Genomic DNA, 26,845 nt, shown 5'->3' with positions numbered 1-26,845 from the left:
CTCTTCAGGCCTGCACTATTACAGAGATGCCAATTTATGGACCTTTTATTAATTTTATTACGTTAAAAATAAAGGTTTACGTTTTTTACATAATTGTGTACAGAGCACAGTGATCACTTAGACAGCTCCGCTATACCGCGTACAGCAATCATGGACAGCTCTGCTATGCTCGGCTCTGCTGTACAGTGATCATGGACGGCTCCGCTGTACACTGCCCACTCGGCTCTGCTATGCACTGCCCACTCGGCTCTGCTATGCACTGCCCACTCGGCTCTGCTATGCACTACTTATACTTGCGCTGATGTCTGCACCTCACAGCCCCAGCGCACCTTCCCCACCTGCCAACCGGCTGGATCCTCACATGTGTCCTCTCTCCTGGACCTCCCGCTCTCCCTCTCCGTCCTCCTCTCCCTTCTCCGTCTTCCTCTCCCTGACCTCCGCTCTCCCTCTTCAGCCTCCCCCACCTCCAGCCGTCTCCGTCCTCTCTCCTTGACCTCCCGCTCTCCCTCTCCGTCCTCCTCTCCCTCTCCAGCCGCGAACACCTCCGTGCAGCTCCGACTCTTCAGCATAAATCATTACCCTGATAACAGAGTCTGGCCGAGCCTGCCTCTATTATCAGAGACAAACCGGTAGCGGGGGTCTGCTACACACAGTAGCCGACCCCTGCTGCATATGGAGCAGGCTTAGTAGGGGTCAGATGCCGCTGTCAGTGTGACAGCGGCATCTACACAGTTACATAGCTGCACTAGCGATTGCAAAGTGCTGGCTATTTAAAATTGGCGCCGATGGGAGCGGAGGAAGGAAGGGCAGAGGAGGAGACTGCAGGGGCAGTGAGAGGCACAGATAGCCGCCGGCCGTGTTCTCTGCGCTATACTTTATATTAAGCTGCCTAATAGTGCAGCTTAAAATAAAGTATCGATACCAGGAAATCCTGGCACCGAACCGTTTTTCAGCCCAAAATATCGATAGTGGTATTGATATTTCGGTGCCTCGTGCAACCCTAGCGGGCACAAGCGTTCGCTGTGTGTCGGCTATTTGAAATTAGCGCCGCTGTAACTAAGGGAGGGCGTGCTGCAGAGGTGACACCAGGGGGGACAGGACACGCAGAGAACATGACGGGCACTAAGCTTGCTGCCCCCATGTCTTCTGCTGTATACTCTATGATAAGCCGCACTGCTGCGAGTCTTATCAAAAATTATCTAATGCCAGGAAATCCTGGTGTCACCCGGAAAATATGCCTGGAAAATCGATTTGTAGCTGAGCTGTATATGTGTGTAATGTACATGTAGCTGAGCTGTATATATGTGTAATGTACATGTAGCTGAGCTGTATATATGTGTAATGTACATGTAGCTGAGCTGTATATATGTGTAATGTACATGTAGCTGAGCTGTATATATGTGTAATGTACATGTAGCTGAGCTGTATGTGTGTAATGTACATGTAGCTGAGCTGTATATGTGTAATGTACATGTAGCTGAGCTGTATATGTGTAATGTACATGTAGCTGAGCTGTATATGTGTAATGTACATGTAGCTGAGCTGTATATGTGTGTAATGTACATGTAGCTGAGCTGTATATGTGTGTAATGTACATGTAGCTGAGCTGTATATGTGTGTAATGTACATGTAGCTGAGCTGTATATGTGTAATGTACATGTAGCTGATCTGTATGTGTGTAATGTACATGTAGCTGAGCTGTATATGTGTGTAATGTACATGTAGCTGAGCTGTATATGTGTAATGTACATGTAGCTGATCTGTATGTGTGTAATGTACATGTAGCTGAGCTGTATGTGTGTAATGTACATGTAGCTGAGCTGTATGTGTGTAATGTACATGTAGCTGAGCTGTATATGTGTGTAATGTACATGTAGCTGAGCTGTATATGTGTAATGTACATGTAGCTGATCTGTATGTGTGTAATGTACATGTAGCTGAGCTGTATGTGTGTAATGTACATGTAGCTGAGCTGTATGTGTGTAATGTACATGTAGCTGAGCTGTATATGTGTGTAATGTACATGTAGCTGAGCTGTATATGTGTGTAATGTACATGTAGCTGAGCTGTATATGTGTAATGTACATGTAGCAGAGCTGTATATGTGTAATGTACATGTAGCAGAGCTGTATATGTGTAATGTACATGTAGCTGAGCTGTATGTGTGTAATGTACATGTAGCTGAGCTGTATGTGTGTAATGTACATGTAGCTGAGCTGTATGTGTGTAATGTACATGTAGCTGAGCTGTATATGTGTAATGTACATGTAGCTGAGCTGTATGTGTGTAATGTACATGTAGCTGAGCTGTATGTGTGTGTAATGTACATGTAGCTGAGCTGTATATATGTAATGTACATGTAGCTGAGCTGTATGTGTGTAATGTACATGTAGCTGAGCTGTATGTGTGTGTAATGTACATGTAGCTGAGCTGTATGTGTGTGTAATGTACATGTAGCTGAGCTGTATGTGTGTGTAATGTACATGTAGCTGAGCTGTATATATGTAATGTACATGTAGCTGAGCTGTATATATGTAATGTACATGTAGCTGAGCTGTATGTGTGTAATGTACATGTAGCTGAGCTGTATATGTGTAATGTACATGTAGCTGAGCTGTATGTGTGTGTAATGTACATGTAGCTGAGCTGTATATGTGTAATGTACATGTAGCTGAGCTGTATGTGTGTAATGTACATGTAGCTGAGCTGTATATGTGTAATGTACATGTAGCTGAGCTGTATATGTGTAATGTACATGTAGCTGAGCTGTATGTGTGTAATGTACATGTAGCTGAGCTGTATATGTGTAATGTACATGTAGCTGAGCTGTATGTGTGTAATGTACATGTAGCTGAGCTGTATATGTGTAATGTACATGTAGCTGAGCGGTATATGTGTGTAATGTACATGTAGCTGAGCTGTATATGTGTGTAATGTACATGTAGCTGTATGTGTGTAATGTACATGTAGCTGAGCAGTATATGTGTAATGTACATGTAGCTGAGCTGTATGTGTGTAATGTACATGTAGCTGAGCTGTATATGTGTAATGTAGATGTAGCTGAGCTGTATATGTGTAATGTACATGTAGCTGAGCTGTATGTGTGTAATGTACATGTAGCTGAGCTGTATATATGTAATGTACATGTAGCTGAGCTGTATGTGTGTGTAATGTACATGTAGCTGAGCTGTATGTGTGTAATGTACATGTAGCTGAGCTGTATATGTGTAATGTACATGTAGCTGAGCTGTATATGTGTAATGTACATGTAGCTGAGCTGTATGTGTGTAATGTACATGTAGCTGAGCTGTATGTGTGTAATGTACATGTAGCTGAGCTGTATGTGTGTAATGTACATGTAGCTGAGCTGTATGTGTGTAATGTACATGTAGCTGAGCTGTATATGTGTGTAATGTACATGTAGCTGAGCTGTATATGTGTGTAATGTACATGTAGCTGAGCTGTATATGTGTAATGTACATGTAGCTGAGCTGTATGTGTTATATTCGCCTGCAGCAGAGCTGTACAGGAGCTGTCACATAACATCATTACTACAGACCCCTGATGCCGCAGAACAAAGCAAAAAAAATGCCCCCAGAGAGCAGCTTACCGATTTCAATGTCCAGAAACTCCTCACACGGCCATTACCTCACAGAAATCCCGGGAAACAGAGAAACCCTGCAGCAACACAGTCCTGACCGACCTGGAACGGCTGCTTCCTCACTACTGCTAAGAAAAACTTGGAAAACATAAGCTCCTCCCACACAGGTCGTATGGGCGTGATGTCATCAACGGTACATAGCATCTACTGTGTGCTTCCAGGACCTGCCAAGATGTCACAGTCATGTGATCAGTCACATGGAGGAGGAGGAGTCACATGATCAGGGGCTGCTGCTCAGTGTATGCAGGACTCTGCTGTGCTGGATGAGCTGAAGTGATGTGTGTTATATATGCCTGCAGCAGAGCCCTGTGTGTAATGTACATGTAGCTGAGCTGTATATGTGTGTAATGTACATGTAGCTGAGCTGTATATGTGTAATGTACATGTAGCTGAGCTGTATGTGTGTAATGTACATGTAGCTGAGCTGTATGTGTGTAATGTACATGTAGCTGAGCTGTATATGTGTAATGTACATGTAGCTGAGCTGTATGTGTGTAATGTACATGTAGCTGAGCTGTATATGTGTGTAATGTACATGTAGCTGAGCTGTATATGTGTGTAATGTACATGTAGCTGAGCTGTATGTGTGTAATGTACATGTAGCTGAGCTGTATGTGTGTAATGTACATGTAGCTGAGCTGTATGTGTGTAATGTACATGTAGCTGAGCTGTATATGTGTAATGTACATGTAGCTGAGCTGTATGTGTACACAGTAGAGCTATATATGTGTAATGTACATGTATTTGAGCTGCATATATATATATATATATATATAGCAGCCTGTAGTGAGGGGATATCAGGGAAGTTGGAGGTTATGATGAATAAATGGAGATATATCCTGTCACAGGCCGAGTGGTAATAACTCTCTCCCTCTTCCTGAGGTAAATACGGTCACAGAGGTTACAGAGAGGGACGGAACCCAGGTGTTTGGTGATGATGGAAATTGCAAATGTGAAACAACTAAAGTCAGATCTGCAGACTTTGGGGAATCCTGATGATGGCCTTATTTGCCACTGGAGTCAACGGGAAAGTTCGGAGATTTTATTCCCTTTGCCCGGAGGACAGACCGACAGCTGTAGATGCCCTAGCACAATATTGGGGTAAGAACCTACTATATGCCTTTCCTCCAATCTGGCTTCTTCCTCGAGTTATTCGCAAAATCAGACAAAGACAGAGCTCACTTTATCCTCATTCCACCATTCTGGCCCAGGAGGGTGTGGTTCGCCTGGTTGAGGAAGATGTCAATATCAGACACTTGTGTTCCTTCTGGAGAGACAGGATCTCTCTGCCAGGATCCATAGTCATATCTACAATGCTGGCAAGCTGAAAAAGAGTGACTTCTATGTTTTACCATAGAACCTGGAAAGCTTTTTGTAGATTTGTGAACCAACCAGTTAATGTGCTACCTCCCCCTAATATTTCCCTAATCCTAGATATTTTGCAGGAGGGCCTTAACAAGAATCTAAGACCAAGCACCATAAAAGTTCAAATATCAGCTCTCATTGCCTTGTATGACTTCAAATTAGCAGAACCTCCATGGATTAAAAGATTCACTAAGGCCACTGTTAGACTATGTCCCAGTCTAAAGTCCAGACTTCCTCCGTTGGATCTGAATATTGTTCTCTCGGGTTTAACCCTTTCCTCATTTGAACCTTTGTCCTAGTCACCCATCAAATTTTCATTTTTTAAATTAGCTATTACATCTGCTAGAAGTGAGAGGGAGATCAGAGTGTTTTCTATCATCTCCCCATACATGATGATTAGGGATGACAGAGTCATTTTATCACCTTACCTTGCTTTTCTTCCTAAGGTGGTGACTAATTTCCATAGATCCCAGGAGGTAATTCTTCCCTCATTTTGTGACAATGCCTCTTAATGAGAGAGAGGCCGCCTTCCATACTCTGGATGTTAGACGGCTTATCCTTCACTACCTTGATGTGACCAAAGACTGGAGACGTAGTGATAACCTCCTTATTTCCTTCCAGGGAAAGAATAGAGGTAGAGCCGCAACCTCACAAACAATCGCTAGATGGGTTAAACAGGCTATTGGAGAGTGTTACAGATATAGTGGGAGGGACATCCTGGTTGGGTTTGGGGCACACTCCGCTAGATCAGTGGCCACAACATGGGCAGAGAGGGCTTCTGTTCCTTTAGATCAAATCTGTAGATCTGCCACATGGAGTACGCCTCACTTTTTTGAGACATTACAGACTACAGCTACTGAAGATCTTACCTTTGGTCATAGTGTTCAAGCAGTAGCCCCCTCCAGGCGGGAAATTCCTAGTCTAATCTCCGGGGGTGCTGTCATAGGGCGATAGGAGAAAACAAATTATTAACTGCTAATTTATTTTCTTTGAGCCCATGACGGCACCCTGCCAAATACTCAACCTATAGTATAAGGCATATATTTTCACATAAGTATAGGGATGTCCTGTTCTATGTTGTGTTTTGTTATTAAGCTTCGCTCCTAAGAACCTTGCTGAGAACTGGTGTGGGAGAGGCGAGGCGATTCTTTCAGGTCCAGGGGTCCTGTTTCCTGTCCAATGGGAGTAGGAGGTGGTCCTCTCCAGGGGTGCCGTCATGGGCTCAAAGAAAAGAAATTACCGGTTAGTAATTTATGTTTTTTATATAAAATATTAAATAAGACCTGATATCAAGAAAGGTTACAGGATGGACAAGATCTGGCTGAGACATTGGCAGCCTGGAATATCAGTACAATGGGCATTCATCAAGCTTATGTGAGATCACCTAGGTGCTTGCTGTCATCAGACCACTACCAGTGTTGGACTGGCCCACGAGAGGACCGGCCACCAGCTTTAGAAGCTGCACTAACACTGACTTATTGGTTTTTCATTGGTGGGTTCCCAGGATCATTTCATCTTGTGGGACCGAGATACCCCAGTCCAACACTGACCACTACAATGGACAATGTGAGATTGTATGTAAGATATAGGTTATCGTCAGCAATCGCATGCTAGTTCACATACAATGGACAGTTGGATAACCCACAACTTATATGTGGGGCCATATTATTTGCCTTGGATTTGGATCATAAACTCAGCCCCTGCTGTGCACTACAGAAGACTCAAGGAGTGTGATGTCCTCTTATCTGTGTGGAGGGCAATTGAGGTGGCCAACTGATACATACCCTGGGTTAACGGAGGCTGCCTCAGGCCCAGTGGGTATCCGAAAGTTAAAGGACGCCACCAGCAGGAGATCGAGGAATATCGATACAAGCTGGTGAAACGACCCCTATCATATTACCAATGACGTGATTGGTTGAACTGTTGTAAGGAAAGCCGGAAGTTACCTGAGTGAGGGGTGGAGGTGGATAAGGGCAATGACTTCCCCTTACCTCCCCGGTTCCAGTGCCGTGTCCCGGATCGTGCAGCTTCGGTACGCGCTGCCCGGGCGTTTCCTGGTCTCTGATGCAGGCTTGAGACGTGACGTTTCAAGTCAGCGTCAGAGGCAAGGAAGCGCCCAGGCAGCGCGGACTGGAGCAGCGCAATCCAGGACATGGCCCTGGAAGCGGGGAGGTAAGGGGAAGTCATTGCCCTCATCCACCTCCTCCCTGGCCATAGGCACAAAATCCCCCCAGCCTGGAGTACCCCTTTAATATTATTAAACTTTTCATTTCGTCAAGGCTTTGACATCTGGTCAATAGAAATAGTCCTATGGAGAATAGGTAGCGGATACAGGATTCTTCATTCTGCACAGGGGTCTATATACTACTGGGGGAGCGCAAAGGGGGGCTACATAAAGACTGGTGAGAGAGAAAAAAAAAGCCAGTTTTTCCACTAAGCATCTATTCTGTATGTAAATAGTTCAACAATGTTTGTGAAAAGTTAACAAAACACGTTTATTACTGATGTTGAGCTTGGACCTTCACCTGACAATAGACGCCAGTAAGTGGACCCTCACTAAAAGTTGTTGAGTACCCCTGGTATAGTATCGAAAAAAACTGAAAATTGGGTCGCTGGAGCTACTGAGAAGTCGGTAGAGCTGAAGGGAAACTTCTTAATCCGTGCCCAGGACCAGACGAACCTCTTAACAATGGCAGCCATTTGCTTTGGGGAAAACTCTATAGACCTGAATGATGGAAGGATGCGTCCGTGTTCCCATGAAAGGTTTTTACACTTGTGACTCATTGTACATCATATTCCTGATCACGTGCCCCTGTGACCTCAGATATTTGGAGGAGACCACCCCGAGGATCCAAGTTGGCGTACTACAGCACAAGTCTACTATCCTCTGCCAGAAACCAGCACAGCCGCACATACAGGTCCTGGACTATATCCCCATGTCACGCAGTAGTGGTAACAGGATACGAAGACTTATAGCATTCTTGAGGATTCACACTTGGAACCCCATAGACTAAACAGAGAATACAAGATATTCTACCATTTCATACAGGCTTTATCGCCTTCCCTCCTGAGCCTATTTTTATTTGCAGTCGCTTGTTTTTCAACATGTTGAAAAACAAGCGACTGATACAGCAACGATCTGCTGCCGTCGCTCCGTTGAATAGGAGCATCGGCAGCAGACGCTGCTGTATCCTATGGGCTGCCTGGACGATCAGCGATCCTCCGAGCAGCCCCCCCGGAGCTCCCCGCCGCCCCTCCTGCACTCACCCGCTCGCTGCCGCCGCGCTGAATTGTGGCGGCAGCGAGCGGGGAATGAGGAGCAAATGAGCGCTGAGAGCGCTTGTTTGCTCCTCTTAACGACCGGTGCAAAAGGGGTATAAGGTAAGGGAATTTTTTATTAGTTGGAAAACTTTTTATTTTTTTTAACTGCACTTTTAACTTTTAGGCCCCCTGGGAGACTTTTATTATTACTGCACTGATTGCTCATAGAGATCAGTGCAGTATTGATAAGATCAGTGCTTGATTACAACAGGCTGCTGGAGCCCACTGCAATCCATCACCGAGCCGGGATCAGCGTCATTGCAATGCTAAGGCTTAGTTAGGTAAGATGAAGGGATCACCCTTCCATGAACACATCGCGGGGACGGTCCCCCCCCTAGACCCCAGGGATGGCTATAACAGCTGAATCTAAATGGTTAATTAGCTGACAGCAACCGGGAGCCGTGCGCTGCAGAGAGAGCCTGAACTGCAAGTCCTCTCTGCTTCCCCTTAAAAGCCTCAGGACAAGCATACTGATCCTGCACCATTAAGGGGTTAAGATTGTTCCCTTATTTTGTATTCACTGATTCGATAAGATGAATGGAATAAAGGTCCAGCAGACTATGACACCATCTCCTGCACACAACACTTCTCACTTCTATGCTATTTCCCCTCCAGCTTCTCCTCTCTATTACTTCCATCCTCTATGTGTCTTATAGTGTCCAAATGTGTTATTTTTGGCCCATTAAAGCCTGTATATGTCTATGGACACTGGGGGAGGGGCATGGGCACGGCCATCTTATGGACAGAATCACCACAGAGAAAATGCACATTTAGATGATACACCTGCTATATAGCTGAATGGTAAGTACCTAAGCTTGCTAGGTGTATCAATAATCTATATATATTAGTATAAAGACAAATGTGTATCTGTAGCTGTAGGCCAATATATCATACAACACAAAGAAATTGCCAAACTACCAAATTATCAATATATTGAATCTTTGTTAAATAAAACTATATTATAATATGATACGTAAAAAACACCACATGCTCCTTGACAAAGGTGGATGCCGAAAAGGGCGTCGGAGCAGGTGGCCGCTGGGATTGTATACAGGTAATGGCATTGAAGATTGCACTTTATTCGATTGGTGATCTTGTGATATATTTCATGCTGTAGTTTACATCTATACAATTCGATTACATATTGTTTACTATTTATGCTGCTCTATGACATTTATATACATTGTCTGTCCCATGCCATTTATTTTATCGGTGCTGACTTTTCTTTCCTTTCATTTTTTTTTATGTATTATAATATAGTTTTATTTAATAAAGATTTAATATATTGATAATTTAGTAGTGTGGCAATTTCTTTGTAAATGTTGTGTTGTGTGAGAATCACCACAGAGCAGGGCGGCACAGCCTGGAGGAGGGGGGGCTGATTATAGCTCTATGGGGTACACAGGGAGCTGCTGTCAGTAAGTGCAGTGAGTACAGTTACTAATACTATTCACAGAACTATTTTACTATAATCATCATAATAATTTAGAATTCTTTATATTTATTTACCTCATTGTGAACAAGATAATGGCTTCTCCCTTTTGTGAGTTTTTTTATGTTTAGAGAGACTTGTCTGCCAATTAAAACATTTCCCACAATCTGAACACAAAAATGGCTTCTCTCCTGTGTGACTTCTCTGGTGCGTAGCAAAGAGGTATTTATCAGAAAAACACCTTCCACATTCCAAACATGAAAATGGCTTCTCCCCTGTGTGGGTTCTTTGATGCCTAACAAGTTTTGATTTTTGAGTAAAACATTTCCCACATTCTGAACATGAAAATGGCTTCTCCCCTGTGTGAGTTCTATAATGCACAACAAGAGCTGATTTCTGAAAAAAACATTTCCTACATTCCGAACAGGAAAATGGTCTCTCCCCTGTGTGAGTTCTCTGATGTGTGACAAGATCTGCTTTATAAGTATAACTTTTTCCACATTCCAAACATGAAAAGGGTTTCTCCCCTGTGTGAGTTCTCTGATGCATAACAAGATCTGATTGATGAGAAAAACATTTTTCACATTCTGAACATGAAAAAGGTTTGTCCCCTGTGTGAATTCTTTCATGATAAACAAGATTTGATTTATGAGCAAAATGTTTCCCACATTCTGAACAAGAAAATCGATTCTCTCCCGTGTGAATTCTTTGATGGCGAAGAAGATTTGATTGGTCAGTAAAACATTTCCCACAATCTGAACATAAAAAAGGTTTCTCCCCTGTGTGACTTCTTTGATGGATAACAAGCTTTGATTTCTTAGCAAAACATTTCCCACATTCTAAACATGAAACTGTCTTTTTCCCTGTAAGATTTTTTTTCTGGTTAAAGCATGAAGGTGTATCTGGGATAGTGGACGGCTCCTCATATGTATCTTGTGTGATATGATCCTCTGAGGAGATCTGATGTCCCCCTGAGCTCCTGGTAGAATCATCTGCAAAGAAGAAAACACAATTTCTCTTATTTCTCAGTAATAGAAGCTTAAACATATTGCAGACATGGAAAGTTACTCTTTTTTATGTAACATAATAAGAATGATCAGATCTGTTCCCATCCACAGGAAGTGTCAGGGAGAAGAATCTAGAAGCTGGAGGCCGGGGAGATGACGTCCTTAGTAGTAAAAGTAATGGAAACTCTTCTCAAATAAAAACATAGGACTATTGACCCCCTACATACCGATAACCTGCTGGGCCTCAACCAGCATGGCGTTACTGGGGGGCAGATCACTGCTTTTCTCTCATCTGCATTAGTCACATGGTGCAGTGACGTCACCGACCCGGCCGGCCTCTGGCTACATACGTCCTTGGTAAGTGTTCAGAACCTTCCAAAGCCAGGTATCCATACATAGAACTATGAAACAGCTGTCTGTGGATGGATCTCTGGCTTTGGTATTTCCCTGGTCATATCACCCAATGGACCTGAAAGAATGTTAAGGAGAAAGTGCAGTGGGGTAAGGGGAACCTGTATATCTAGGACTTCCTGCATAGTATTTCGTACCATTACCCAATATGGTGTGATTAGGGGGCAATCCCAGAATATATGGAGAAGTGTTCCAAAAGCAGACTGGCATCGCCAGCAAGTACTGGGATAAGCGGGGTTAAATTTGTGGTGGAGGTGGGGGTGTGGTACCAGCGTGTGAGTAATTTATGTTGTGCTTCCTTGTATTGTGTGCACAAAGATGATGTGGTTGCCTTGCGCCAGATCACCTACAGCGTTGGGTGTAAAATCTTAATGCCTAGGTCCCGCTCCCACTTGTGCATATAGCCATGTCCCGGGGGATCCACTGGGAAAAGCAAGCTGTAAATGTCTGAAATGAGTCCTTTGGAGGACGCACCCCAAACACTGCACAGCTTAAATTGATTAGGGTGAGGACTAGTTAGGGAGCCCAAACGAGAGCGGAAGAGGCTCAGAATCTGCATGTAGGAGAAGGAACGTTGTGGCAGGCCATATTTTTCTTGCAGGGCCGAGAAGTCCGGGAAGGTCCTATTAACAGAGTTGACAAGGTCATAAAACCGGAACAGACCCGCGGCGGACCAAGGTTGGGCCATACAGTAGGTTATACTCACAGGGAAGTCAGGAGTGAAAAGAAAAGGTTCTAGTGGGGAGAAGGGGCAGAGAGGTCATATTTAGTGCGACATTGGGACCAAATGGACACAATGAAAGCCATGGTGGCCAAGAGTGCAGTCAGGGAGGACACGTTTTGGTGCCCAGAGGAGGGCGCAGGGATGGAACAGATAAAGAAATTTGGGGAGGATTGCCATTTTTATCGTGTTAATGCGGCCTATAAGAGAAATGGGAAGGTGAGTCCATGAATTCAATAATTTAGAAACCTCAGCAATTAGTGGGGTGAAATGAGCCTGGAAAAGGAGGGAGTACGAAGGAGTGAGTTAGACCACAAGGTACGTGAGGGAGGAGGATTGCCACGTGTATGTGAATGAGTGCTGTAGGGACGTCAGAAGAGGGACAGGGATATTTATAGGAAGGGCATCAGTTTTAGGGTTATTTATTTTGTAGCCTGACAGTTTGCCAAAGGAAGAGATGAGAGGGTGCAGGGAGGGCAAAGAGATTAATGGTTGGGTGGTAAGGACGACATCGTCCTCATAGAGGGCAATTTTAAATTCTCTGTCATGAAGGCGCACCCCATGGATGTCCGGATTGGCCCTAATAGCGGCCGCGAGGGTCTCAATGCACAACGCAAATATTAGCAGGGATAAAGGACATCCCTGGCGTGTGCCGTTGCGGACAGGGAAGGAGGAGGACGTAGCATGTGGTAGCCTAACAGCAGACATCAGAGCAGAGTACAATGCATGTAAAGAGGTGAGAAACTCCCCTCAGAAACCCAGGTGTAACTGCCAGGACGCTTTTTCGGCGTCGAGGCTGGAGGAGGAGCATGGAGGAGCGCTGTCTATTTACCACTTCAATCAGATCAATCGTCCGGCGCGTATTGTCCCCTGCTTGACGGAAGGGGACAAAGCCAACTTGGTCAGGGTGTATGAGCTGAGGGAGCCAAGCGTTAAGGCAGTTGGGCCAAGATCTTAGCAGAGATTTTAAGGTCGGAGTTGAGGAGAGTGATGGGTCTATAATTAGCACATACCGAACTGTCCTTCCCCGATTTAGGAATCACGACAATATAGGAATCACGACAATATGCGAGTAGTGCATTGTATTTGGGATGGGATCCCCTCGGAGGAAGGAAGCAAACAGTTTCAGGAGATGTGGGTTAAGGATTTCTCCAAATTATTTATATTATAGATATGGGAACCCATCAGCACCCGGGGATACTTTTTGCATATTGATGTTAACCAGGAGGCAATGCACCTAGGATTTCACTGTATTGAGCGCTTTAACCCCTTAAGGACCGGGACAATTTCCATTTTTGTGCTTCCCTTTTTTCCTCCTTGAGCTTAAAAGGCCACAGCACTTGCATTTTTTCACCTACAGACACACACGAGCCCTTATTTTATGCGCCACTAATTGTACTTTGCAATGACAGGCTTAATTTTTGCATGAAGTATGCTGTGAAACCAGAAATAAAATTAAATATGTAGTGAAATAGAAAAACAAAACAATTTTTTCTATTTTATTTTCGGGAGGTTTCGTGTTTACGCCGTTCGTCCTAGGTAAAACTGACTTGTTATACATATTCCTCAAGTCAGTATTTATTACAATGATAAGTAACTTGTGTACCTTTTATTTTTTTATGGCTTTTAAAAAATTTAAACCTTTTTAAAAAAATAAATGTTCTTTAAAATTGCTCTATTACCATGCTTATAGCGCTTTTAACAGTACCTTGATTGCGTATATGCGAATTTTTGATCACTTAATTTTTTTCTAGATTTGATGGGACCAAAAATGCACAATTTTGCGCTTTGGAATTTTTTCGCGCTTACGCCATTTACCGTGAGAGATCAGGAATCAAATAAATTCATAGTTCAAGCCATTACGCACACGGCTATACAAAACATGTTTATTTATTTTTATTTATAAAATGGAGAAAGGTGTATGATTCAGACTTTTATAAGGGGGAGGGGATTTTTTATTAATACATTTTTAATTTATTTATTTTTTCACACATACTAAAAGTCCCCCTGGGGTTAGGGGTTATTGCCCCTGGGGGACATCTAGTATTACTGCTCTAATCTCTCATTGAGATCTATGCAGTATAATATACAGTCATGGCAAAAGTTTTGAGAATGACACAAATATTATATTTTCACATGATCTGCTGCCCTCTGGTTTTTATGTGTGTTTGTCAGATGTTTTTATCACATACAGAAATATAATTGCAATCATATGAGTAACAAAAGCTTATACTGACAGTTAGAATGAGTTAATGCAGCAAGTCAATATTTGCAGCGTTGACCCTTCTTCAGGACCTCTGCAATTCTCCCTGGCTGCTCTCATACAACTTCTGGACCAAATCCTGACTGATAGCCGTCCATTCTTGCACAATCAATGCTTAAATTTTGTCAGAATTGTTGGTTTTTGTTTATCCAGCCGTCTCTTGATGATTGACCACAAGTTCTCAATGGGATTAGGATCTGGGGAGTTTCCAGGCCATGGACCCAAAATCTCTATGCTTTGTTCCCTGAGCCATTTAGTTATTACCTTTGCTTTATGGCAAGGTGCTCCATCATGCTGGAAAAGGCATTGTTGATCGCCAAACTGCTCTTGGACGGTTGGGAGAAGTTGCTCTTGGAGGACATTCTGGTACCATTCTTCATTTATGGCTGTTTTTAGGCAAGACTGTGAGAGACCCGATTCCCTTGGCTGAGAAGCAACCCCACACATGAATGGTTTCAGGATGCTTTACAGTTGGCATGAGACAAGACTGGTGGTAGCGCTCACCTCGTCTTCTCAGAATAAACTGTTTTCCAGATGTCCCAAACAATCGGAAAGGGGATTCATCAGAGAAAATGACTTTCCCCCAGTCCTCAGCAGTCCACTCCCTGTACCTTTTGCAGAATATCAGTCTGTCCCTGATGTTTTTTCTGGAGACAAGTGGCTTCTTTGTTGCCCTCCTTGAGACCAGGCCTTGCTCCAAGAGTCTCCGCCTCACAGTGCATGCAGATGCACTCACACCTGCCTGCTGCCATTCCTGAGCAAGCTCTGCACTGCTGGTAGCCCGATCACGCAGCTGAAATTAAGAGACGGTCCTGGCACTTGCTGGGTCTTTCTTGGCGCCCTGGAGCCTTTGTGGCAACAATGGAACCTCTCTCCTTGAAGTTCTTGATGATGCGATAGATTGTTGACTGAGGTGCAATCTTTCTAGCTGCGATACTCTTCCCTGTTAGGCAAATATTGACTTTGCAAGTAATTGCGGTTAAGCTGATCACTCTTTATAACATTCTGGAGTATATGCAAATTGCCATTTTAAAAACTGAAGCAGTAGACTTTGTAAAAAAATATTATTTGTATCATTCTCATAACTTTTGGCCATGACTGTAGATATAGTATAGATATACTGCATAAATCAATGAGATCTATTTTCTATAGCTCTCGGCTGCTGCACCCGAGAGCAATAGATTGCCGAGCCGGGATCAGCGCCATTACGGCACAGACAACCGGCACGTGCAGATGCGGGGATCGCTCCTCTGCGATTCGTGGGGGGGGGGGGGGGGGGGAACAATCCACCCACTAGACCACCACCGATGGAAAAGAAGCCTTTTAAATGCAGCTTTCAACTTTGACAGCTGCATTTAAAAGGCTAATTAGTAGGCATGGCAATCTGACCGTGCCCGCTAATAGCCGCGGTCCCGGGCTGCAGATAGCACCCTGGATTGCGAAGTTTTAGAGCGGGGTTGCCGCCCAGCTCCCTTCTGAGCGCTTTTAACCACGCCAGGGCGTACATTTAAATCTTAAGTCTTTAAGGGGTTAACCAGCAGCCAAAAGTGTCTTCTTTGGCTGGTCAGTGATCTGTTTGTCATATTGAACAAGAGACATGACAGTGACCCCCTGGTCCAGGGCCTATGCTGTCAGTGTGGAGGAGGGTTCTCCCCGAACACAGAATACTCATGCTCCTCCCAGCTACTCGTGATACTCTGTGTCTTTTCCAGCAGCAATGCTCTCAGCTGGCAGACGCTCTGTGTGTGAGGCCAGAGACAGTGCTGGAATATGAGAGGTAAGTATGTAACATTGCTCCGAGGGCACAGTGTGTGTATATATATATATATCATACACAAACACACATACAGGGGGAACATATGGCTACTTAGGGGGGGACAAACAGGGGGGAGGTGTTGCCTTCAACATGCATTCTAAAATTTTAAATATAGCTGTGACAAATATCACAAGAGTATGGTGGTGACTGTGCGGAGGGTGTATGTGGTATAGTAAGAGACAGAGAGAGTGATTAGAGGGGGCAACCTTGTGCTGTTCCTGTGAAGATGTAGAAGGGCAAAGTATTACGTCAGTAAATCTGAGGTCTTGTCGGAGGCCTTTCCTGCATCTAAACTAAGTGAGTAAAAACACACACATCATATACGCAGCGTATTTACTGCTGCGATACGCAGCAGATTAGATCTCAATAACTGAACACAGCATCAAATCTGAACCACCAAGTCTGCTGCATATATGGTGTGTGTGTGTTTGTACCCAAAGGGTCAAAGTCACGAGCGGTCATATATCGATCGCTCGTTGAAAAATTGTCAACTCTTGAAACAAGCACTCTTGTTTGTAGTCTTTTCTGAACAAAGAAAAGACCAAATATCGATACGAGGGAAACATGGACCACAGTTCGGTTTTATGTATAACGTTGATTGAACCACATACATATTTTTTCTTAAGAAATCCAGTATATATAACTTCTTGGGAACACAACCCCTATTGATTTCCTAAAACATTTCACAACAGGTACGCTGTAAGATGAGGACAGTCACTATAGATGCAGCAGCAGGAGACTGATAGTGATATATTGTCCGCTGGGACTGTGCTGTATATTAGAATTTAGGCTGAATGATTATATAGCTGGAAAACTGACAGGACACAGAGCTTATAATATTCCACACAGAATAGTTACAGCCGGTGACTGAGGAGAATGTGTGACTGTTCTCTGCATTTAGTGGTCACTACTCACCTGGGCGGTTACCTGTAGTGATGTCCTCCTTATACTGCTCATCACTGCTGTCATCTGTCTCTTCTTCTTTTATTATCTTGTCAGTTGCATTGATATAGTACAGATCCTTCACTGTAGTGATGTTTTCCTTATAATGCTCATCATTACTCACATCTTTCTCTTCTTCTTTTATTATCTTGCCTGTAGCATAAATAGAGTTCAGATCCTTCCCCCTAGTGATGTACTCCTTATACTGCTCATCACCGCTCACATCTGTCTCTTCTTTAACTATTTTCTTTATAATATTGTTCCCATCTTCCCCCTGATTCATAAGATGTGAGAGAAATATTGTAAAAGTCATCAGACAGGAGGAGAAGTCAGGTGGGATGTACAGATCATAGGGAACATCTCCATCTACCTGATCCTGATCCTGTGGAAGAAGAGGACGGGGACATCTCTCTGGTGCTGTTCTCTTACTGGATCTGACTGGAGGGAACACATACAGAGACTGAATTCATTCTTTCCATCCAGATAATACAGAGAGGAGGTGTGTATATAGTCCTGTCTATTACCTGCTGATGGGAGGGGCTGCTGATCCTCCAGCATCACATCCTTGTACTGATCCTTGTGTCCTTCTACATACTCCCACTCCTCCATGGAGAAATAGACCACCACGTCCTGACACCTTATAGGAACCTGACACACACAATGATCACACAGTCATCCCCCCCACCCCTCCAGTGGTGTTACTGTATAATGTCCCAGCATTCCCAGCAGCCACAGTCTCACCTCTCCACTCAGCAGCTCCACCATCTTGTTGGTGACTTCTAGGATCTTCTCTTCCTCCATTTCCTCATGTATCAGGGGCCCCGGGATTGGGCTCAGGGTTCTTCCCCATCCTTCACACCCAGGGGCCCCACAGCGCCCACTAGAGGACTTCTTCACTACTGTGTAATCCTGTGTATGGAGAGACACATTACTATCACTCCATCCATTCCCACCATCCCTCACCTCCCCAGTCCTATCCATCTGTTATTCCATAGATAAGAATGATGTCATGATGACATCACTCCCAGAATCCCTCACCTCTCCAGTCCTATCCATCTGTTATTCCATAGATAAGAATGATGTCATGATGACATCACTCCCAGAATCCCTCACCTCCCCAGTCCTATCCATCTGTTATTCCATAGATAAGAATGATGTCATGATGACATCACTCCCAGAATCCCTCACCTCCCCAGTAAGCAGGAAGAGTATGTGTAGGGTGAGGGTTATTATCCTCTCGGCCATCTTGTCTCTGTCTCTCTCCATGGTTGATGGGTCGGTCTCTTATATAGAAGATATCAGCAGAGGATCCTGGAGAGATGAATAGAAAGTAGAGGATACAATGTATAATAAAGAATGGGAAGAAAAAGTACAACTTGTCCGGCACAGCGATAGAAAGAGACAAGTTATAAATGTGTAAGATGTTTGAGCTCCTGTGACGCGTCAGAGAAAGAAAGCAACACCTCCTGCCCACAACCCGCTAACCCTCCTAAGGCCACTGTGTTCCTGCTATTAGAGGGGTTAGCTACTGTTAGAAAAACATGGGCACTTTCTTCCATAGACAGCACGACCAGTTCAGCTGTGTTTTGCTTTTAAGCTAACTTGGAAAACTTCACCCAAACTGGAGACCAGAGTGATGCTGTGTCTGGAAGAAACTCTGGGAGTGCCTAAAGGGATTATCCACTATGTTCCAGCCACAGCCGCCCCCCCTCCTTAGCACAGCTGGATGCCCCCTCTCCCCTGAACACTGTAAATCTCCTACCTGTCTGGCAGCCAGTGGGCAGATCCCAGGAGGCAGCAGCAGCAGCAGAGCACACTAGCAGGAGGAGGGGGAGGGGCAGGAAGGATTTCCATCTGTACCTCTGGCCCCTCCTCCTCTCCAGTGATTGGTGCTCAGGAGGCAAGGGGCGGGGCAGTCCAGCAGCAGCTGATAACAAGTCAGGAAGCCGCCTGCAGAGCTGTACAGGAGCCGTGTGCTTCCAGGACCTGCCATGATGTCACAGTCATGTGATCAGTCACATGGAGGAGGAGGAGTCACATGATCAGGGGCTGCTGTGCTGGATGAGCTGAAGTGATGTGTGTGGAGCAGAGCTGTCTGTGTGTGTGTTATATATGCCTGCAGCAGAGCCCTGTGTGTAATGTACATGTAGCTGAGCTGTATGTGTGTAATGTACATGTAGCTGAGCTGTATATATGTGTAATGTACATGTAGCTGAGCTGTATATATGTGTAATGTACATGTAGCTGAGCTGTATGTGTGTAATGTACATGTAGCTGAGCTGTATGTGTGTAATGTACATGTAGCTGAGCTGTATGTGTGTGTAATGTACATGTAGCTGAGCTGTATATGTGTAATGTACATGTAGCTGAGCTGTATGTGTGTAATGTACATGTAGCTGAGCTGTATATGTGTAATGTACATGTAGCTGAGCTGTATATGTGTAATGTACATGTAGCTGAGCTGTATATGTGTAATGTACATGTAGCTGAGCTGTATATGTGTAATGTACATGTAGCTGAGCTATATATATGTGTAATGTACATGTAGCTGAGCTGTATATATGTGTAATGTACATGTAGCTGAGCTGTATATGTGTGTAATGTACATGTAGCTGAGCTGTATATGTGTAATGTACATGTAGCTGAGCTGTATATGTGTAATGTACATGTAGCTGAGCTGTATGTGTGTAATGTACATGTAGCTGAGCTGTACGTGTGTAATGTACATGTAGCTGAGCTGTATATGTGTAATGTACATGTAGCTGAGCTGTATATGTGTAATGTACATGTAGCTGAGCTGTATATGTGTAATGTACATGTAGCTGAGCTGTATATGTGTGTAATGTACATGTAGCTGAGCTGTATATGTGTGTAATGTACATGTAGCTGAGCTGTATATGTGTAATGTACATGTAGCTGAGCTGTATATGTGTAATGTACATGTAGCTGAGCTGTATGTGTGTAATGTACATGTAGCTGAGCTGTATATGTGTAATGTACATGTAGCTGAGCTGTATATATGTGTAATGTACATGTAGCTGAGCTGTATATATGTGTAATGTACATGTAGCTGAGCTGTATATGTGTGTAATGTACATGTAGCTGAGCTGTATGTGTGTAATGTACATGTAGCTGAGCTGTATGTGTGTAATGTACATGTAGCTAAGCTGTATATGTGTAATGTACATGTAGCTGAGCTGTATATGTGTGTAATGTACATGTAGCTGAGCTGTATATGTGTAATGTACATGTAGCTGAGCTGTATATATGTGTAATGTACATGTAGCTGAGCTGTATGTGTGTAATGTACATGTAGCTGAGCTGTATGTGTGTAATGTACATGTAGCTGAGCTGTATGTGTGTAATGTACATGTAGCTGAGCTGTATATATGTGTAATGTACATGTAGCTGAGCTGTATGTGTGTAATGTACATGTAGCTGAGCTGTATGTGTGTAATGTACATGTAGCTGAGCTGTATGTGTGTAATGTACATGTAGCTGAGCTGTATATATGTGTGTAATGTACATGTAGCTGTGCTGTATATGTGTGTAATGTACATGTAGCTGAGCTGTATATATGTGTAATGTACATGTATCTGAGCTGTATATGTGTAAAATGTACATGTAGCTGAGCTGTATATGTACATGAACCAGACTTCTATCAGAACAGTAAAACTTTCACACTTCTTATCCTCAATAATTCCCCGTTATGTAATGTGTGAGAGGCTGCGGGGGTCTCCCAGCCACAGAGATGGTGGAGATCGGGGTCACTCTGTGTGGCCTTCAGATATTGCCTCAGCAATTTCTTTTGCATACAAAGTCTATTCTCCGGGAAAAAAAAAAACTTTTCAGATGGTATACAGCAGAGATGTCACACCTGTGGCCCTCCAGCTGCTGCAAAACTACAATTCCTATCATGGCTGGATAACCAATGCTTAGAGGGGGTTATTAAGCGTTAGAAAAACATGGCCAGTTTAGGTGTAATTCAGTTCCATTAAAGTGACTGGATCTTACTTGTAAATCTGGATATGGAAAATAGTGGCCATGTTTTCCTAACACTGGATAGCCCCTTTAAGCGTAGGCTGTACAAACATGATGGAGATTGTAGTTCGTTTGAGTCAACTGGGGAAGAATGAAAAGTAATACCCACAGGAGATTTTCTTCTATGGTGTTTTTCACAAAGTTTGCCGTCTCTTCTTTTTGATTTTTTCCTCTATAGATTAATATAGGGAGGATAAAAACCACCATTTCTATATACATATTGGTGTTTTTTGGATTGTTTTCCCTCAATTCTTGAACAGAAATTCTGGCACTAGATAAAGAATCACATGACTGTAGGGGATAAAACACAAGAGGAAAGAATTTCTACTTAAAAGGGTATTCTGCTCATATATAACTTTTCATATGTTGCTGCCCATGGTGAGTTTAACAATTCCTTCCATACTTGTTATTATTTATTCAGTCTCCTTCCCCCAGTTCTGAGCTGCTGCTTTCTGCTGAAGACACAAGCCTCTGAGCCTCTCCCCCTCCCTTCTGAGATGGCTGATGTAAACAAGTCCCTGGCTGGCTTTTGCTATGTTCCCACAATGTTTTTTCCTGTCCATTTTTTTTTTAATTGCCGTCTGTCATTTTGTGGTTTGGTCGTCCGTCAGTGCAATGTCGGCTGTTGGTGCATTACTCTAGGTCAGGATGTGTCTGTGACTGAAAAGTCCATTGAATTAAATAGTAAAGATAATTGAAAAAGAAAAACTGTGGGAACAACTAAAAAACGTATGTTGGTTGCAAAAAAACATCTGTGAATAATTGTCATTATTTTTTTTATTTTTTTTTTATCCAGGCTTTAGGATTGTTCCCTTATGTTTGTAGTCGCTGTTTTGATATGAGAAATGTGTTAAGGTTACACTTTGATGTTGATCTGACTCTATGGAGCCAGGTCCTCCCAGGATGGATGGTTCCCAATTGATAGCTAGAGCTGCAACCTGCAGTATTACCAACTCATCACTTATAAATCACGGACACAGATAAGACAATGTATCAGGATTATAAGCCTGGATAATAATGGCTCAAGTTTTATTATGGTAATCACATTTTATAGTCAGGTAAAATATAAAATGTTAAAGCTACTCCGTACCCACAATCTGTCCCCCCCAAACCACTTGTACCTTCGGATAGCTGCTTTTAATCCAAGATCTGTCCTGGGATCCGTTCGGCAGGGGATGCAGTTATTGTCATAAAAACAACTTTTAATCCTGCAGCGCTGTGTCTAACGGCTGGGGCTTACATTTGTATATGTATTAGGCTGGCACACCCTCTCCGTCCTTCCTCCCCACCCTCCTCATTATTAGGAATGATCCAGGAACATTTACTGCTGTTTGAGCTTTGCACAGGTGTATTAACGATCCAGCCCATGTTCATTATACACACAGGTAGGGAATAGGAGGCAATCTGCCTGGAGCATTCCTAATGATGAAGAGGGTGGGGAGGAGGGACAGAGAGGGTGTGCCAGCCTAATGCATATACAAATGCAAGCCCTGGCCGTTAGACACAGCGCTGCCGGATTAAAAGTTGTTTTTATCACTATAACTGCTTCCCCTGCCGAACAGAGCCCAGGATTAAATCTTGGATTAAAAGCAGCAATCTGAAGGTACAAGTGGTTTGGGGGGGTCAGATTGTGGGTACAGAGTCACTTTAAGATTGTGCTATTTGACAAGAAACCCACCTGGAGGAAAATGATTTCCCTAGAATGCAAAAATTGTTGGTAGGCCAGATGTTGGGATTGCCGGCTAAGAATGGCAAAGCTGGAGTCCTACTCCTTCTCCACAAAAACTTACACTATCAAGTGGTATCACATTACCACGATGAGGAAGGGAGATTGGTTCATGCGATACTGGAGGGCCAAATGGGTAGACTCAGTTTGTATGGTGCATATGGCCGGACAGAAACTAACACATCTTTCTTTTAGACACTGGGAAATGCTTGTTGGAGGATAGGGAATGCCACATCATAATAGGGGGAGACCTCAATACAGTGCTGTCCAATGCTGAGGACCGAAAGAGGACCAATACTGTGAGGGTGCCAGATAGAACACGAGATAAAGTACTCTATCCCTTCCTCTCTACGACAGGTATGGTGGATGTATGTCGAGCAGCCCATCCTATGGAAAGGGTATATACTTACTATTCACACGCCAACCTGGCATGGTCCAGACTAGACTACTGGCTTGCATCCCCAGACCTGTCTAACCGATTACACAAAGTAACCATTGAGGACCTTGTGATTTCGGATCACGCTCCAGTAACAGTCACACTATCTGATACATACCATAAAAGAACAGACTTTCTATGGAGATTTAATTCTTACTTGACTAGGGATGAGAACTTTAGGGATTTGCTTAGAGGGTGGTGGCTCCAGTTCACGCCAAATAATGCACAACAAAGAGAGGACTCACATCTTTATTGGGATACTGACAAAGCGGTTCTACGCGGCAGGATACTAGCCTATCACCACTCAGCTAAAAAGAAAACGCTGCAGGCAGTGAGAGAGGCGATAGAGAGGGTGCGACAGGCTTACACAACCTATTTATCATCATTGACGATGGAAGATAAGGAGACCTGGTCCAAAGCTAAAATGGAGTATGAGGTGTGGTTGGAGAGATCGGAGGGCATGAGGAAAAATCAGAGGGAGGTGGATTTCTTTAGATATGGGAACAAAACGGGCTTAATGCTAGCGCGCATGGCCAGAACTACTAGGGCTAGGGAACTACTATAAAGATCTATACACTGCCCCAAAGCGGGACATAAACCGGGCACGGGAGTTCCTGGGTCGAGTAGATATCCCTAGTTTGCAGGAAGATGACCTATCTGCTCTGGACGCTCCTGCAGCGAGCCGGGGTAATAGGAAGAGAGTGAGGGGAATGAGGAGTGGATGATGGTGATGGTAGTCTCTCCTGGTAGTGTGGCGCTGAGCTCCTCTGTGAGGAGATGCACTGAGGGCTGCAGGGGGAGAGTGTGCTATACCTGCAGGATAACTGGATCTTGTCACGGTCACAGGTGGGCACGAGGGCTTCTGCAGGTACAGGGGGACTCTCTGGCGCTTCCCGGGTATCACTCTCTCTTCTGTGGCTGCTGCAGCGGTTTCTGTAGGGGGGCTGCACCCGTGTCTAAGGTGGTCGGTGGTGTGGACCTGTAGTTCCCCCGGGGCCAACCCCAAAATACTGCTGCCTGGTAATATGGCCCTTGATGGTGGTGTGGTGCAGGTGGACCAGACAACAGGGAGACAAGGAGGGAGGCAGTGTAACAACAACTCCTTTACTGTTAGTCTTGCAGATGTTATACAGTCCTTTAGCATACAGTGGTGAATACTGGCGGCTTTGACTGGGTTACTGTACTTGTGAGAGCCTGGTGGTGTGTAGAGAGACGACCTGCCTTAGGTCCTGGTCTGCCAGTACGTGTGGGACGCTGGTGGGCACTGTGATCCTGTGGACTTCTCCCCAATGGCGCTTGAGCCTGCTTTTCCCTCCCTGTCTGCTAGGGAGCTTCTTGCTTAGGTTACTGGGCCGGGCCTTAGGCCACAACTTTCGGGTCCCAGAGGATCCAGGGGTCCTAGTCAATCCTACCCCCGAATGTCAGGAAGATGGGTGCCGAGGCCTAAGTTAACTCGGCTCCCTCCTACAGCCAAGTCTCTCCACTTAGGGTGTCTGTCTTTAGGATTCCCACTGACTGTGCTGGCCCTTTCCTGAGGGGGCACCTGACAAACTGTCTCTCAAGGTCTCTCTTTCTCTCACCTCCAGCTGTTTTTCCTCTTGCTGCTCTGTTTAAGATCTTTCTCCTTGTTCCCCTCAGCAGCTTCTCTCTCTGTGGTGATCTCCTGAGGTGATGTTATCCCCTCTACAGCTGGTCACTTGTCTCCTGTCACTTGTCTCACTAGTCTCTTGTCGCCTGTCTCAGCTAAACTCTGCAACAGCCAGCCTTATATAGGGGGCCTATCTGCATAACCACACCCCCTTCTAGCAACTTCCTAAGCTTACCACACTACCTAAGCAGTTCCCACTACGGTCAGTAGATGTCGCTGTAGTGTGTTGTGTGCAGTGAAAAGCATGTAACCCATCTCTGCCTGCCAGTTACTGGTACAGAGAAATACACAGAATAGTGGCACATAAAACATGTTAACTCCTAAAATATATAATAACACTTGTTGACAGGTGCCATCCTCAGCCCAGCCACAGGAACCATGCTCTGGTATACTACACTCCGATCACTGAAAAAGAAGTAGAGGCCACAATCAAATGTCTGGCCTCGGGTAAGGCCCCAGGTCCGGACGGATTCCCTGGGGAGTTCTACAAGTCCCTAGCCAAGGAAATTGCCTCTACTCTGACAGCAGTATTCATTTGGATCCTCTCGGATGCGATGCCCTTACCCTCGGGTGACATGGCCCACATAACAGTATAGTATAAAGAAGGAAAGGACCCAATAGACCCAGGGGCGTATCGCCCCATATAACTTATTAATCAGGACATTAAAATTCTTTCTAAATTAAGCCGACTTAATGCCATCTATCATAGAGTCACACCAAGTTGGTTTTATCAAAGGCCGCTCGGCTGCCTCTGCACCACTAGATCCTGTTTATCGGTCATCTGAGGAGGGGACACAGTATCTTCTTTTTCCCTTGAGGACATTGCTCTGACGGCATCCCACGCATCACTGACATGCCAAGACATCTCTAAATCTGCCAAACTTATCATCCAAACAAGGGGGTACACTCCCTCCTACCTCCCAGGTCTCAACCTTGTTGGCGTGCCATACGTCGCGAGCATGACAACGCTACATTTGTGACCTTAGGCTAAGTGCTAATCAACTACACACATCACCACATGATTCCCCGCCCAACTACATATACAGAAAAGGGCTGATCATTAGGAGCTATCCTGTGACCTATGCCAACACAGATAAAAGGCTGCACCTGATTACCAGATTATCTATACTATACTCCAATAACCTACACCAGGACCGATCAATATCTTCTATGGAATACCAATTGCTACCAAGACCATTTCCACAATAAGATTGTCCTGACTACCAAAACTACAACCATTCCATGACATCTCCCTGATGAACCTCTGTACACCACCGAGGGGAAATGCGTCGGAGTAACTGGAAGAAGTGGAAACTTGCTACACACTCCTAATATCACAGGAAGTATAGACAGCACATACAAACACTAAGAATCATTATTGCCTTGTACTGACCTGAGACACCATCTTAGTCTCCTAACTCTCCTTACTGCACACTGATCGGTGCCTTTCTTTACCAAAGACATCGATCTGACATACATATTTTCTTGACAGCCTACATACCTGTTTATGACTGATTAGTGCAGGGCCAGAAACTGTCTGGCGGAGGGACGCCTTACCCAGCGGTCCCTCAACTAGTACAGGTAGGGTATAACAGGGTCACCTTACCCGACAACACCCTAGCTTTTTATAACTTATACACACCTCTATTGCACATTTATGGAATAATTGCACTTTCTACGTACTCTGCACATTATGAATACCTAATAAAGCTGCTTTTTGTATAATACTCTGGGCTCACCACAATAGTCCTTTTTTCTTACTTTCCACGACCAAGTAGAAGCAGCCACTCCCCCATCTGGAACACAGAAAAAAAAAAAAGGACAAGTTTGGCCAGCTCTCCTAGAACACCATTCACACTAGGCAGGAGCACGTTGCTATGGCTGAAGTTGCAAACACAAAAAAATGCAACAGACCCGCTGAGATCTATGCCTAAGCTTGTTAAGATCTTCACGACTTATGGCAAATTCTCAGATTTTAAAATCAATTTTGCCAAGTCTGAGGCTATGAATATCTCAGCCCCTGTTTTAGTGTTGACACACCTGAAGACACAATTT

At 44.3% G+C, this 26,845-nt stretch overlaps 1 protein-coding gene across 1 annotated transcript in view; it reads right to left on the bottom strand.

The window, feature by feature from the left end:
• The window catches only part of LOC138786600 (uncharacterized), an 87,877-nt gene that overhangs the window by 20,844 nt on the left and 40,188 nt on the right, over nucleotides 1-26,845 (bottom strand). Inside the window, 5 exon segments of the mRNA XM_069963580.1 lie at nucleotides 7,018-7,097; nucleotides 9,869-10,817; nucleotides 11,679-11,820; nucleotides 15,869-15,944; nucleotides 16,925-17,213. Coding sequence (XP_069819681.1) covers nucleotides 7,018-7,097; nucleotides 9,869-10,817; nucleotides 11,679-11,820; nucleotides 15,869-15,944; nucleotides 16,925-17,213 — 1,536 coding nt within the window.

Source organism: Dendropsophus ebraccatus, chromosome 3, assembly GCF_027789765.1.
Source record: "Dendropsophus ebraccatus isolate aDenEbr1 chromosome 3, aDenEbr1.pat, whole genome shotgun sequence".
NCBI lineage: Eukaryota > Metazoa > Chordata > Amphibia > Anura > Hylidae > Dendropsophus > Dendropsophus ebraccatus.
The sequence above is the reverse complement of the archived record's forward strand: the minus strand, read 5'-3'. Positions and strand labels throughout refer to the sequence as shown.